Source organism: Triticum aestivum, chromosome 7A, assembly GCF_018294505.1.
Source record: "Triticum aestivum cultivar Chinese Spring chromosome 7A, IWGSC CS RefSeq v2.1, whole genome shotgun sequence".
Taxonomy (NCBI): domain Eukaryota; kingdom Viridiplantae; phylum Streptophyta; class Magnoliopsida; order Poales; family Poaceae; genus Triticum; species Triticum aestivum.
Window position 1 is genome coordinate 497,886,192 of NC_057812.1, and position 16,181 is coordinate 497,902,372.

The following is a 16,181-nucleotide window of genomic DNA, read 5'->3' on the forward strand; positions in this document are numbered from 1 at the left end:
CCCCTCCTCCTTCCTCCCAAGTCCTAATCCAACTAGGGAAAGGGGGGAGTCCTACTCCCGGTAGGAGTAGGACTCCTCCGGCGCGCCTCCTCCTAGGGCCGGCACCCCCCCTTGCTCCTTTATATACAGGGGCAAGGGGGAACCTCTAGACACACAAGTTGATCCTCGTGATCATTTTCTTAGCCGTGTGCGGTGCCCCCTTCCACCATACTCCTCGATAATATTGTAGCGGTGCTTAGGCGAAGCCCTACGACGGTAGAACATCAAGATCGTCACCACGCCGTCGTGCTGACGGAACTCTTCCCCGACACTTTGCTGGATCGGAGTCCGGGGATCGTCATCGAGCTGAACGTGTACTAAAACTCGGAGGTGCCGTAGTTTCGGTGCTTAATCGGTCGGGCCGTGAAGACGTACGACTACATCAACCGCGTTGTCATAACGCTTCTGCTATCGGTCTACGAGGGTACATAGACTACACTCTCCCCTCTTGTTGCTATGCATCACCATGATCTTGCGTGTGCGTAGGAAATTTTTTGAAATTACTACGTTCCCCAACAAGATAAAGATCAAAAAATGCTCTTGAACTAGAGAAATGTATATTTCTTGTTCCCGCTGCAATAAAGTTGATGATGATGATTATTTCTTAGGAAAGTTGTTTAATAGAAATACTATCATCACATTGTTTATGAGTTATATGCATTATTTCCATTTCCGCCCAACGGTGATATGGAATTAATGTAGAAGGATGATATTTTATTCTAATTCTACCCAACGATGATTTAGAATATAGAAGAAGGTTTTAAAAGTTTAATGTGCATATATTTTAACTAGACCAACATGGGGTTATTTTTTATGCTCAATATTGTTGATTATTGGATTTTTTTCTCAGACTAAAAGTTTTCCATGCTTTCATTCGTGAAAGCGAATGGCTGGGTATTCGTGACCCGAAAGATGACCAAGAAAGGTCTTAACGTGAGGGAGTATGTTCTCTCTAAAGAATGGCTTCAAAAGAAAAGAATTCTTGGATATTAATCCAAGAGAAGAAAACAGATAGATCATTGAGAGTCTTGGTTGACGAATGTCTTTCATGTATTCTATATGAAGAAGATTTATCAGTCAACATGATTTGAGATGAAACAAGCAACATGCGTGTTTAATTTGACCAACATCGGATCAAGCATGTGTGTCAAAGAGCATTAGGATTTACTCCTAAATTTGATGATGGAATAATGCAGTCAAAAGAGTCAATTCTTGCATTTATGTCCCTTACAGGGAATTACCCGCATAGCGGGAGAAGATGATTATGATAAAACCCGCATGGCGGGAAAAGTCTGGAAAAATACCTGCGTAATTAATGGGGTAAAGTTGACATATTATTATGTCAAAAATATCGTATGGCGGGAGAAATTCTGGCAAAGGACTTATCCTGTATGACAGGAGAAAGATATGATGACTCATGTGCTTTTAATGTGTCCCACTCTGGGAGAAAAGTATGGAGTAGCTATTATGCTTTCCTAGTATCGACCGTACACCTTATGTGTAACGGTCATTAAGCACTCAATAAATCCAAAAGAGAATAAAAGTTGCAGACGAACCTAAAGATAAGAATGATATGCAAGTATGACTTGCAAAAGTACTAATGATAAAGAACTATTTTGAGTTTCCGGAATGGAATGAGTAATAAGGAAAAAGTACTCCCATACCAGTTAACAGATAACTTCATTACATATGAAGTAATCAGATAAATGAAGTAGATACTCAAAGTTTCCTCAATTCACAAGAGTTGTGAATGGTCTTTCGAAATTGTGGCAGAAAAGTTCTTGCCACATTTTGAGGGGGAGAAAGAAATATGTGATATCCATTAATGAAGAATGTGATCGTCTGGGGGAGTACGACGATCATAATAATACCCCTAAAGAAAATAAATAGATGTATTCCTGGATCTTTTACAGTTCCGAAAGCAGACTAAGGAATACTAAGATGATGTTTAAAGTGCCATAAACAAGAAAGTTTTAACAGAATAAACCCAAATAATAAAGTTTAAAGATACACCATTTTTAGTGAAGATGGAGTAATCTGGGGGAGCATGTTGTATGACCTATACAACACCTGATGTTAGCTCTATAAAGGAAGAATGAGTACACATGGATCTTGTGACACAGGTCCTTGTAAAACCTATTGCCTCTTGGAAATAAAAGACTATAGAATTAATTTGCCTCTTAGCAATGACAGAGCAACAACAGCCCCATATAAAAGAAGTGCCAGTACCTGAGACACAGATGGTCTCAAGGAATGAGAAAATCAGATACTTCTGATTACTATAAAGTCTATGTTAGTGAAATTCAAATCGAGGTTGATCCCACCTCATTTAAAGCGCTCAATCGAGCTTAGAAAAGTGTCCGTTTGTCTAAATGATAAGAGACTATGTGAGATGAAATAAAATTGGTGAATCCCGACAATGTTTGGGACTCATAAGTAATTTCCAATGGAGCATAAACAGTAGGCTGTAAAAGGTCTACAAGGTCAATGTGACTCCAAAGGAAATATGTAAAGGTGTAAAGCACGACTTGAATCGAAAGATTTTGTGCAAAGAGAATGAACAAATTACAATGAGTGTTAGTGGCACATCATGACCGACATCATGATCTGAGTTACATCAGATGAAAGTAAAGAACACAAGGGATACTGCTTCAAGAAGTTTTGTATGGACTAGAGCAAGTCTCTAGACAGTGGCATTTAAAGTTAAAAGAATCAGATGTTATTTTGGGTTAAAGAAAATGGGAGGACAATTATATTCATGCAAAGTTATAGAATGGGAAATTCATTTCCCAATCTTGTGCATGTGGATGACGTCTTACTTGCTAGTGTGATGTCAATCTACTGCAGGAGGAGAAAAGAAGTTCTTGACCTCAAAGTTCAAAATTGCATTTCTCGGTAGAGTGTCTCTCGTTATAAATATTGAGATTCACCAAGAAAAGAATAAAATGGGGTGTTAGGAATGTCGCATGGACATGCTAACAAAGGTCTCTAAAGTATGCATGCGAGAAAACCTACGTCTGTTCTTATAGTCAAGGGTAATGGAACTGGAAACTATGGTGTTCCAAAAGTTGATGAGAAAAGATTGAAAACAGATATGGTACCATACGCTTCAGCTGTTGGAAGCTCAATATATTACCCTGACACAGTCCACGTATCCGGATTGTTTTGGCAATGTCCAGTCCATATATAGATCACTGGAATGGAGTCAAAGATATCGGCCTCATGCTGAAAGAAATAAGTGTTCTCAAAAGATTGTGAGTACATAGACAAGACTTGTGAAATGTATAGCGAAATCCACAATTGTCGCTAACTTTCATACTTGGAGGTTTTTGTGTGGAAAAGCTCCAAAGAATGAAACAATTATCATCAATGTGATGCAAAGATATTTTATAGCTTGATATGAGGCTGAGGGACAGGCAAAATGGTTAAGGAGACCTGTACCCGGAGTTAATAATGGTTGACAACAGCGATAACCATTTTAAGTTTTTCACTCATATGACAACGAGTCAAGTGTTGATGCCAAACACACTGACACAGAGTTATGCATTGTAAAGGAGAAAGTCTAGAATTATGTAGAAATGCTTGAAGCATAAAAGCAATAGATAAGTGTTTGCATATCTGCTTATTAAAGGCTTACTGCCCAATGTGTTCGGAGAACACATAGTCGACATGGGTTTTATGGTATAGTCTAAGATTTCCGGACAATAAAGGGCCCAAGGTTAAAGAATTTGTTTCAAAACAGAGAGGTGCGTTGTGGCTGTCTGATTCTATCGGCAATTGAGCTGTGACGATGAAACATGTTCTATGTATTGATCTGTTATGAAACGAGTAAAATAAAAGTATAAGGTCAAAAGTAAAAGTTGAGATCAAGGGGGAGAATGTTAGGATGATCTCGACCGTGTGGGCCCAATGGCCCACCGGGCCCTTAGATCCGTGCCCTGATCGGGGGCGCTCAACCCACTATGGGTGACGGGCCCCTGTCACCTGCACTATATATAAAGAGGTGGGGACCACGGGTCGCAACACGAGGTTCGTCACGATGCCGTACACCCCACCTACATCCCCTACTGATCTAGGGTTAGTGCAGTGCTGATGGGAAGCACCGCCACCACTTCGCCCATGATCTGCCATCACCACCGCCGCCATCCACCATGGCCACCCCATCGGGCTCACCGATCCAAGGAAAAGGTAAAGACCACCGTGAATCCTTAACCCTAACCGATCCAGAGATCTATCAAACCCCACATCATCTGTACTTCTTGAACCTGGTTTTAGTATTATACCCATACATGAATACTATAATCAAAGGTTCATTGTGAATAAAGCAAGGTTTATTACATGAACTTTCTCCTATATCCAAGGAAAGAGTGCTTATAGTTATTTAATACAAGTTCAATTTAGTTGAGAATCAGTTTATTGCACCTTGCCCCTTGTATTTGGTACATGTGTAGATTACATTATTAACCATGCTTTGCTGACCGTATTCTGATATTTCTATCTAGGAAGCATAAACTTGGAGGATTTTATCCACTCGACTTTCAAGGTAGTATAGAATTTGAAGAAAAACAAGATGAAGAACGAGCTCGACTATTCCAAGCACAAGGATATTGGCCACTTGACTATCAAGCTAATACACGATATGCAGACAAACAAGCTCAAAAACAAACACAATCAGTTGAAGCGCGAGGGCAACATACTTATGCTTCTAGAAAGGAAGAAGCTGCTGCAAATGCGAAACGATGGATGAGCGAGGAGGCGATGGTGGCTTTCAGAAGATACATTGAGAGCAAAGATGAACTTAAGGTTCTCCATTTCTGCTCTAAATCATTTTTATTGTTGGAACTGTGGAGAAGTATGACTAACACGTGTTTCATCTTAGGGACTTGATTATGAATTTGACGAGCTTCTCCATCAATGTTTCCATGTGGAGCATTATTTGAAGACATTTCATCACTTCAACTTTACTGTCAAGACAAAGAGCCTGGCTCAGCTGATTGGACATCGGCTATGTACTTCGCTCAGGTCAAATCGATATGCATGATAAAACGCTATGTCTGTTATCCTTTGGAGCAAGATCAATATGGTATGGAAAATTTTCACCTTTTGACTTGTAATGGACCTGAAAAGATTCTAACATTGTGATTTACTTTGGCAGGTGAATGTTATGCATGTGAGAACCAAGGGATGGGTGTCTTGAGGCACCCATTAGAAGGGGTGTACGATATGGGCAGGGAAGATACACAATTCCCTTTTATGAGGACAGTGACTGATGAATTCGATCCAACAACGGGAGGGGGTGAATCATCTGATGAGGATAAGAGTTGATGATGGCCTTGTCCTTTATTCTAGTACTGTGAGTTAGCTGTAGATCTTTTATGCTCTCTATTTTGCGGGAAAGCTCATGTATGCTCTTGAACTATTGATTCAAGTCAAATTGATAGTTGATTTGAGAATGCCAATGCATAACATATTCCTAGCTCGAGCAGCATCTGAAAAATGTCGCGTAGCAGCGCAGCAATGGTTTGTCACACTGGTATTATGCGCTGTCGGTTCTAGTGTCACTCTCGTATTTGCTTTGATGTGACTGGTTTACTCTGCTTTAAATTCTTGCTGTCATGATTGGTGAACTGCAAGTTTTTATTTACCTGCATGGTGTTCATGGTAGATAGGACAAATTTGCATGCTCATACATGTTGTATGACCATCATGTTCCCTTGCTTAGGTACTAGTACCAATGTAGCATGCTTCCAAATGTACTAGGACCATTGTGTTTCCTCCTTTGTGCTCCATACTGATGTTTCCATTCAACATAATATGCCGACCACACAGAAAAGGTGTATGATTTTGTGTACTTCCATGCAATGAAATCATCGGTCATATTCGAGCTCAAAGGGATACTCAAAATTCTATCAGCATCCATACTAAGGAAATTGTCTCTAATCAAAAGCTCATCACTGCATCACATTGCAGACCAACAACAAAAAGAAATCGGAAAGAAAAACAGCTGACAAAACTAGCGACCGATCTTAGTTTTTTTTCTTCAAAGTCCATGACCGGACCACACACCCCCTCCTTCATTTGGGCTTGACCCATCTTAGTTTTTTTTCCTTCTTCGGCCGCAGCGAGCCTGTTTCGTTTTTTTCTCAGGAGTGATTGTTGCTTGTTTTGTGAAGCTTCTGGTTGGTTTTTTTTCATATTTTTTTGTTTTCTAGACAGTTTTTTTTTGTTTTTTCCTTTTCTAAATGCGCATACTTTTTTCATGTTTGAGAACTTTCGTAAAATTCGTGAACCTATTTTTTCAAAACATGTGAAGTTTATTCAAATTTATGATTATTTTCTGAATCAAAAAACTTTTTTCATGCATGAATATATTCAAACCCACAAAGTTTTTCTAAATTTAAGTTTTTCTTTCAAAATCCAATTTTTCCAAATTCATGAATTTTCTTTTCAAAATCGAAGAACATTTTCCAAATCCATGATTTTTTTTCATATCCATGCATATTTTTTTCAAAATCAATGAGTTTTTAGAAATCCGCAATTGATTTTCAAAATATTTTTTTCAAAGTGAATGCACTTTTTTGAAATCCATTTTTTAAAATTTGGGGACTTTTTTTCAAATTCGTGAAATATTTTTCAAAATTGTGAACTTTTTCAATTTCTTGAACTTCCGAATTTGTGAATTTTTGCAGATCCTTCTAATTTTTTTTGAACTCATGAATTTTTTTCAAATTCATGATTTTTCTGAATCCTTTTTTTAAATAGTATTTTTCTACAAAAGCCACCGGTCAACAGTGGACCAGTCATAGCGACCAGCGAACCAGAAAAACCGGCGCGTCCCCGTGCTAGCGCTGACCTCTTGTTGGGCCGGCCCATGATGGGCGCTGGGGAGGAGTTCTCTGTTTCCTCCTCTGTTTCGGGAGCAACTAGTTAACGAGCACTCTTTCGGAAGACTCGTAACGATCAGCGCCATTTGACGCGCTCTCAGCCATTCGCCACGTGTCGCGCTTTAGACGTTCCCTTCGGATTTTGTGTTTTTTAATTTTTCTGCACGTGTTTTCGGCTTTTTAAACGGGTTTTTTCCTAGGGTTTTTCGATGTTTTTGTTTTCTCCCGGTCTTCCTTAGCTTTTCGATAAAAAAATCGAAAAAAAAATTTTGCACGAAAAAAACATGTTTTCCTTTTTTTCTTCCACGAAAGTCACAGTTTTTTTTCGCAAAGAGGCACGGTTGCCCTTTAGTGAGAGTCACGGTCGTGCCTTTCGGAAACGAAAAAAAAATGTGTTTTCTGTTTTTTTTCTTTCGCGAGAGTCATGGTTTTGCTTCCGCGAGAGGCATGGTTGTACTTTCGCGGGAGTCACGGCCGTGCCTCTCGGAAAGGAAAAAACAAAACACGTTTTCTGTTTTCTTTTTCTTTTGCGAGAGTCATGGTTTTGCTTCCGCGAGAGGCACGGTTGTGCTTTCGTGAGAGTCACGGCCGTGCCTCTTAGAAAGGGAAAAAATAAGCGTTTTCTGTATTTTTTTCTTCCACGAGAGTCACGATTTTGCTTCCACAAAGAGGCACGGGTGTGAATTCACGAAAGGCACGGGTGTGTCTCTTTCGGAAAGGGAAAAACCGTGCTCCCGGTTCGGTTTTTTCGCCCGGTTTTTTTCATGAAAAAAAATTCATCAAAACCTATCAACATGGGATCTAGTTTTAAAGATCTTGACGCGAGGAATCCAATGATGAAAACAGTTCAAAATTTAGACGCACGGTTTAAAAGATAAAACGTTTTGAATAAACAAATCTACGAAAAAAGTGAAAACTCCCAGGTTGTGACAAGTGGCGCGCTGCATGCACGCCACTTGTCGCAACCTGGAAAAAGAGAAGTGTTTTTTGCAAGCAAAGAGTACTCAATTAGTGATTTCGGTCTGTTTCGGTCTTCCGGGCATTAAAGCGTGGGATTGGAGGCCTCCTGTTCCCTATAGAAATCAAAACAAAAAGTGTTCATCGCCTAAATTGAGGGAGAGACCCAAACTTGTTTTCTAGGTTGTACTCCGCCCTCCTCGCGATGGCCAGCGACGGATCCTCTTGGAGTGAAACTGGGACTCGGTGAGATTTCCTCCCCTTCACCTCCCTGCCCGTTTATTTTCTTCTATCTATACTACTGTAGTTTGTGAACTGGCTCAATCAACAGTGAGATAGTACGCCCAAGCCTCAAGTTTAATTTCGCTACAATCCCAGCCCAGTCTCAGGGACGCGCTCTTTGGGTGTCTCTCTCTCTCTTTTGTGTTGAAACCTATTGTTGGCGGTGAGGCAGTCTGTTACTAGGTGTTTATTTTGATACTTTGGTTGTAGTTTATCCAGGATCCGGTTGTCAACCACAACCAGTTGGCTGTGGCCTGCCGCCCAGGTGTGTGCCTGGGTTGTTTCTTCTGAATCACAACCTCCACCTAAACTGAATCATGGATTATCCGCTGACTAATCACAGGACATAGAAATAATCACTGATTCCTCGTACATTGAAGATTGTTATTTGATAACTGTTTTTTTTTCATAAGGACTTCCAAGCCTCCAATTTAGTCACAATAGAAATTGACTAAAGCACGGATGGTGATGCATGCTGAAACAGTCGATTCATAATCTCATATGATGGATACTGATTTTCAGAAAACACTGTGTTGATATGTTTCTTTACGCCAACACAATACCTTTTATTGAAGCTATGCGATCTGTCTTTCGTAGGTCATAATGCAGATTAGCTCAGTTGCTATGCATAGTGAACCCCACATCATCTGTACTTCTAGAACCTGGTTTTAGTATTATACCCATACACGAATACTATAATCAGAGGTTCATTTGTGAATAAAGCAAGGTGTATTACATGAACTTTTTCCTGTATCCAAGTAAAGAGTGCTTATAGTTTATTACTGCAAGTTCAATTTAGTTGCGAATCAGTGTATTGCATCCTGCCCCTTGTATTTGGTACATGTGTAGATTACATTATTAACCATGTTTTGCTGACCGCATTCTGATATTTTTATATCTAGGAAGCATAAACTTGGAAGATTGTATCCACTCGATTTTCAAGGTAGTATAGAATTTGCAAGAAAACAAGATCAAGAACGAGCTCAACTATTCCAAGCATGAGGATATTGGCCACTTGACTATCAAGCTAATACACGATATGCAGATAAACAAGCTGAAAAACAAACACAAACAGTTGAAGCGCGAGGGCAACATACTTATGCTTCTAAAAAGGAAGAAGCTGCTGCAAATGCGAAACGATGGCTGAGCGAGGAGGCGATGGTGGCTTTCAGAAGATACATTGAGAGCAAAGGTGAACTTAAGGTTCTCCATTTCTGCTCTAAATCATTTTTATTGTTGGCACTGTGGAGAAGTATGACTAACACTTGTTTCATCTTAGGGACTTGATTATGAATTTGACGAGCTTGTCCATCAATGTTTCCATGTGGAGCATTATTTGAAGACGTTTTATCACTTCAACTTTACTGTCAAGACAAAGAAGCCTGGCTCAGCTGATTGGACATCGGCTATGTACTTCGCTCAGGTCAAATCGATATGCATGATAAAACGCTATGTCTGTTATCCTTTGGAGCAAGATCAATATGGTATGCAAAATTTTCACCTTATGACTTGTAGTGGACCTAAAAAGATTCTAACTTTGTGATTTACTTTGGCAGGTGAATGTTATGCATGTGAGAACCAAGGAATGGGTGAATTGAGGCACCCATTAGAAGGGATATACGATATGGGCAGGGAAGATATACAATTTCCCTTCTATTATCAGGACAGTGACTCTGATGAATTCGATGCAACAACGGGAGGGAGTGAATCCTCTGATGAGGATATGAGCTGATGGCCTTGTCCTTTATTCTACAGTATAAGTTAAATTTGGCTCTTGTATGCTCTTGATCCACTGAATCAAGTCAAATTGCTAGTTGATATGAGAATGCCAATGTAAAATGTACTAGTAGATAGTACTCCATCTGAAAAAATGTCGAGTAGCAGCGCAGCAATGGTTTGTCAGAGTTTACCCCTAGCTCCAGCAGCAGCATCCATGGCTGGCTGGGATCTATTTTTGGGGGAGTTTTATTTAGAGAGGCTGGGTGGGGCATGGGAGGTGCTATTATGTGCTGCCGGTTCAAATGTCACACTGCTATTTGCTTTGATTCTACTTACTGGTTTACTCTGCTTAATTTCCTGCTTTCACAGTTGGTTAATTGCAGGTTTTTATTTACTAGTAGTTCTAAATTTGTTCTGTTTTGACATTCCGCTCCTGCAGTGACATATGGCAGGAGCAATTGCTGTCCCATTCTCATCGCTGGGGCACTTCCATCCACGTTCACCACTTGAGGTCCTGGTTGTGGTGGGTATACTCAAGCTGGTAATGGATGAGTATACCGCGCTTGTCATCTTGTACACCCGACCATCTTCAAAATTATGACGGAGGGGGCTTGCAGCTCCATCGGCCAGAGAATATCATTCACCTGCGCCACATCCCACTGGCCCGTCCCAGGGTCGATCAACTCCGCCGCCTTACATATCCCCTTCGCGATGCTCCTCTATGCATGCGGTTCGATGCTCCAAGCTGAATTGGGCCCTGTTTGTTTGGGCTTCAGACAAAATCAGCTACAGTTCGCTGTGCGACAAAAGCTAATTCAAGGCGAAGTACATAGATTTTGACATAATAATCGCCGATATGATGATTTTGGCCAAAAAGGTCATTCCATATTTGGAGGCTGTGAGGCGTTGGGCCGGATGCCACTTTCACCTTCCTCCTCGTCCTTTATTCTATGCTCATCTCCTCTTGATCTATTGATTTTGAAGTCAGAATTCTAGTTGATTTGACAATGACAATGTAGGTTCCAAAGTGTCGCAAAGCTAATCTTCTCCAGATCCAAGCAGCCATATTATCACCAAAGGCGCCAAACCTTTGCAACCTAACATAAAAATCAAGTACAGTCTGCACTCGGATACAAGTGCTAGTTGATATGAGAATGGGACAGATCAACTAGCAGCTATGTCTGTCATTCTCAAATTGCTAGTTGATATGAGAATGGGACCTCAAGTGGTGACAAACGTGGATGGAAGTGCCAAAGGCGCCAAACATGTGCAACATACTTCCTCCGATTCCTAAATAGTACTCCCTTCATCCGGAAATACTTGTCATCAAAATGAATAAAATGGAATGTATCTAGATGTATTTTAGTTCTAAAGACATCTTTTTTTGTCCATTTTGATGACAAGTATTTTCAGACGGAGGGAGTACAAGTCTTTGGAGAGATTTCACTAATCTATACTCTAAAATGTATCTATATACATCCGTATATGGTCTATAGAGTAATCTCTACAAAGACTTAATACTCCCTCCGTTCTAAAATTCTTGTCTTAGATTTGTCTAGATACCCGTATCTAGACAAAATTATTGTCTTAGATTTGTCTAGATACCAATTTGTCTAGACACCCGTATCTAGACAAATCTAAGACAAGAATTTTGGGACGGAGGGAGTACAACTCAAGCACAGTCTGCACTCGGATACAAAACGCCAGCCACACAATTGCAATCTTATTGGAACAAAAGGAAGCAGATGAACGATCGTATACTACGTTGTTTAAGGTTATTTCTGTCCAAGAGAAATGTTCCAAGGTTGTTCCCTGAGCGGCTGAGCACAACCGTTTCTTCCAATGGAAAATCTGAACCTCCGTAACTTATCTTACATCGAAACAAAACACTGCTACAAAGCCATTCTCTGCATAACTGCGAACCAATATTAAATTCAGAAAGAGCTATGCATCACACACAAGCAGATGGCTGGTGCAAGAAAACAACACACTAAATTGAGAGGTATTATCAGTATGCCCAAAATCCAGCCATGTTGGTAACATAAACAGACAAAACAGTCAAGGCAATACAACACACAGCAAAGCTGCATCTCCCTCCATCTTGGTACAAGACCTATATGAGCTGCATCAAACAAGCACGCGCCACCACTCCACTTCCATGGGCTACGGGATACAATCCACCGAGAGCCAGAAGCTCGTTCGCAACCTTTATAGCCGGTATGCAAAGTATACGAGTATTCTTATATCTGATGATAGAACTGTTCTGGCCATTTGGGGAAAGCTCGTTTGAACAAGCTCATGCACACGGTATCATGCTGCTGGACGCTGCTGTTGAATATGCACTTCATGGAACCTGGGGGCAAGAATAGAAAGGGTTCAGACACAGAAAACCAGATCGAACTGCACCAATACATCGGCTGCGGGATCAGTCAAACATACCGTGAGTGCCGACAGTCTCCTTGATCCGGCCGCGTTTGCCATGTTTCGTCCACAGCTCGACAGGCTGCAAAAAACAATGGTGTGTGTTACTAGCAGTGAAGACAAAGTGATGGGATATATCGATACAACACTGAAACACTCACCTTGAACCATCTGACGTCTTCTGGGTGGTGGAACATGTACCGCACCATTGCTTTGAGTTTCGAGACTCTCTGGGGATACCTGCACAAGTTGTCAAATAGGACAGCATTGATTAGATGAAACCAAAACAAGAACCATTCAAGGGGTGAAATACTTTACGCATATCACAGTAGATCAAGTGGAAGCATCAGCGGTGCATGTATTCAAAATATGACCAGGAAGAACAACTTCCAAGAAAAATTCCAAGGCTGAATACTTTTTTTTCTCACATAATGTGTTGGGACAAGAAAACAGTTTCAGCCAAAACCATTTGAATCTGTGCTCTCCCATCTACAACTTGTTATTTTGGCTTTATTTTTTATTGATTACATTTCAATTTCCCTTCTTCCTATCCTGAGTTAAGTGTATGCATCAACTGAGAACGTTTTCATATGATCAATCTATGTCAATTTCATCCTGAGAATCCCAAGAAAAATTCCAAGATGGGCAGATTGCAATTGTTCAGTTCAGGTTGAAACAACAAAAAATACAAGATTGCAACCCTAGACAGATTAAGCAGCCCGCATCATCTGATATATCCCCTTTTGAACATTCTAAAGAACATGAACTTTGAAGAATTACCGAGAGAGGAACTTTGAAGAATTGCCGAGCTAGGCTAGGGCGCTAACCAGCCAGTTTCTGATCATTTTTTGGTCAACTAAAAAAATAGTATTCTATATTTTTCCTCAAAGAATGTGTTTGTTTATTCTTCTATAAAGCATAGTATTAGTATCTCAGTAAAATTAAGTACAAATGCACCTACTTCAGGTCCGCGTAGAACCTACTGTAACAGTTGGTTTAGCTCTATTATTCTATCCTCCAACCAAACAAAATTGCAAGATATGTTCCCATTTCTCCATAGATGAATCCCCTTCTACATATAGCACTAATGGTATAGATAAGAGTAGTTTCAGAAACCAATCGCCCAATATTTTGACTTCGAAAGAAACTAGGTCCACTTAAAAGGCCTTCATCATAGGAGAAAAACTGAAAGATACCTCCTGGTTCAAGCCTACATCAGCCCTCCACCCTCTAATAGAGGGGAGGGACTTGGAGCCAACTGGGGCACCGTGACTATGATGGGAACCAAATTTTGTATGAATGCAACTACATATAATTAATTCTAAAAATACAGAAATATAACATTCAATAATCAGTTCTACAAATGAAACTGTGTGGACACAAGTACATAATATGGTAGGAAAACAATGTACAAGTTGCAGGCATATTTGCCTTGTAAAATATGCTACCAAAACTTACCCAGTCAAAACAATTTTTTTGAGAATAATCTGGTCAGGGTCCACACTTTTCAGTGTACCTACTGCAGCAATGACAGGTTGTTGCCCATCTATGTTCTTCAAAACAATCAGAGGAACGGGTGGAAAGGAAATTGGAGCATAGACGGAAGCAATAGAAAATCGCCCATGATGTAAAAATCTCTCCATCTTATGCTTATTGCAATTGATGTTGTCAGATGAAAATAGTGGCCTAGAGAAGGGTCAAAACAATCAGTAAGATACTTCTCTGGTTATACAGTGCAACGGCATATACCTATACAAAAAATGAAAAAAAAATCTACTCCCTCCGATCCATATTAATTGTCAGAGGGAGTATATTATTCTCAATGGTATGGCTGAACTTTCATTACCTTGCCGTAAACTGCCGGAATCCAACATTGAAAATAAGAGGTTCCTTACTTCTGATAGGAGCTTCATAGGAGTCATGCTTTTTTATACTGCAATAAATAGCAAGTGCCAATTAAAGCTCAGTGCAGGGGCATTCTAGCATTATGTATCCAGCAAACAAATACAAGTTTGGAAACCCAAGATAATGCACATAATGTGTACAATAAGACAACAGTCAACACAAAGCTAGTGGAGGTATACTGGCTTACTATTGTCAAGTTAGTATGAACGTCCTACACAAGACCACTTTAGTAGCCAAGGGAATCCTGAGGAATAACACAATTACTCCCGAACTTACACTAACCAAACATCCAAATTATATTGAATCGTCAATGAGTGCTTTGAATGAAACTATGTTACAGCCTGTTCACATGCACAGCATGCCAATATTCATATAAGCACGCACTAACAGGATCCATCAATAAAAATTAATACACAACTTAGTATATGCATACTTAAAGAAAATTGGACCACGTGAGTTTGTCAAGTAGATGAAAAAATGAATACCTGAAATGAAGAACTGAAATTTTCGACTCATGTTGAAGAAGACCAGAAACAACCACAGGTAATCTTCTTGATGGATGACAAAGTTTGGAGGCAACATCTGTAGGAACATTTTTCACGTGAAGCATAACATATGATCCTATTCGGGCACAATCCTTTGAGCTTTCTTCATCTAGCTCAGCCCTTTTAGCAAGCACGTGCTTTTGTGTTCGTGTAAACTTATCGAATGCAAATATTCTTGCATATTCAGGTGGCAAAGATTCCTGAGGTCAATAAAATGGGGAGAAACAACCACGTCACCTGACATACATAAAGTTTATATTAAATTTGCACTAGGCAGTAATAGCAAAATCATACGCACCTTAGGATCCCAGGATGATGTCCTAAATGATTTTAGACCTCTGTATTTTGCGAAACGTTTTCTTGCCGGGACATCTAAGGGTGTCTCCACCTCATCAGGAAATTCTGAAACAATATATAAGATATGCATGTCATATTTAGGAATCACATAGTGTATAGGGATAGTAACAAACCTGGAGCTAGAAGTCAACCAAACAGGAATCAACTGGAACAATTAATAAGACTAGAGACTTAAGTTGATTCCTGGGTGACCCCTCCAAGGAGTTAGTACATTGACACAATGATTCTAACAAGAATCTTGGTCTTGGCAGTTCCAAGCCCAGGTTCTTTATCCACAATATTTTAATGGCCCATTTTTATCTTCAAGTAATTTCCATAGACACAACTGTTGGGCCAATGGACACGCATAACCATTTAACTTAGCTTCATATAATGATAACTTTTGGGGCAATGGGTCAAGAAACCCAGTTCTGCCACCTAAATTAAATACAATGGGATATGACAGATAGAACCCTCTTCCATCCCACATGTCAGCACACTAGCAAGTGCCGATAGTGGTGGCAGTTGGCACAGCTATCATCGTCGCGGTTTGAGGGCCACGAGTAAGCGGTGTAGGTCCATGAACAGGGTGGCACACGGGTTCATTGGTGGTAGTAGCTTGAGGATCACGGCAATGAAATTTAAATAGTGGCTGCGTGCGTTAACATTGGCCCAAAAGTTATGGTTATAGGGAATTTACTCTTATGTTCCTTCACATAAGAAACCCAAAGCAACCATAGCTCTTCAAAATTAATAATTAATAACACGCCAATAATAGGGTGATAAAAGGAAATAAAATTAGCTTCCTAATTCATGCTGTCATCTGTGATACCAAAGATTAATTTCTGACAACACCAACTCTCCATATTGCAAAATAGCATAGAATATGCTTTTGAAACATGTAGTGTCCTCAAAAAGATCTCAAGAATAAAGACTATTACAATCTGGGTTCTCCAAAACCGAGTTTTGTCAGGTTATTATGAGTTATGACCAGTCTTCACCTAATCTGACTAATTCCTTCTTTTTTCCTACTGGAGAACACAATACTTCATGAATTGGCAAGATCAAGAATCAGTTATGTCGTCATGAGTAA

General features: G+C 39.9%; 1 protein-coding gene and 1 long non-coding RNA gene across 2 annotated transcripts in view; one reads left to right on the top strand and one right to left on the bottom strand.

Moving 5' to 3' along the window:
• The first annotated feature begins 8,011 nt into the window (after positions 1-8,011).
• LOC123154893 (uncharacterized) lies at positions 8,012-9,994 on the top strand. Its single transcript, XR_006477109.1, has 4 exons — positions 8,012-8,126; positions 9,065-9,354; positions 9,442-9,646; positions 9,719-9,994. It is a non-coding gene; the product is annotated as an uncharacterized lncRNA (long non-coding RNA).
• A 1,739-nt stretch (positions 9,995-11,733) lies between these two features.
• LOC123147796 (pre-rRNA-processing protein TSR1 homolog) overlaps positions 11,734-16,181 on the bottom strand; it is a 10,556-nt gene continuing 6,108 nt past the window's right edge. The window contains exons 15-21 of the mRNA XM_044567113.1: positions 15,051-15,154; positions 14,693-14,952; positions 14,149-14,235; positions 13,761-13,988; positions 12,464-12,542; positions 12,321-12,384; positions 11,734-12,234 (exon numbers count right to left, since the gene is read on the bottom strand). Coding sequence (XP_044423048.1) covers positions 12,122-12,234; positions 12,321-12,384; positions 12,464-12,542; positions 13,761-13,988; positions 14,149-14,235; positions 14,693-14,952; positions 15,051-15,154 — 935 coding nt within the window. The 3' untranslated portion in view covers positions 11,734-12,121. The remainder of the gene's footprint in view (positions 12,235-12,320; positions 12,385-12,463; positions 12,543-13,760; positions 13,989-14,148; positions 14,236-14,692; positions 14,953-15,050; positions 15,155-16,181) is intronic.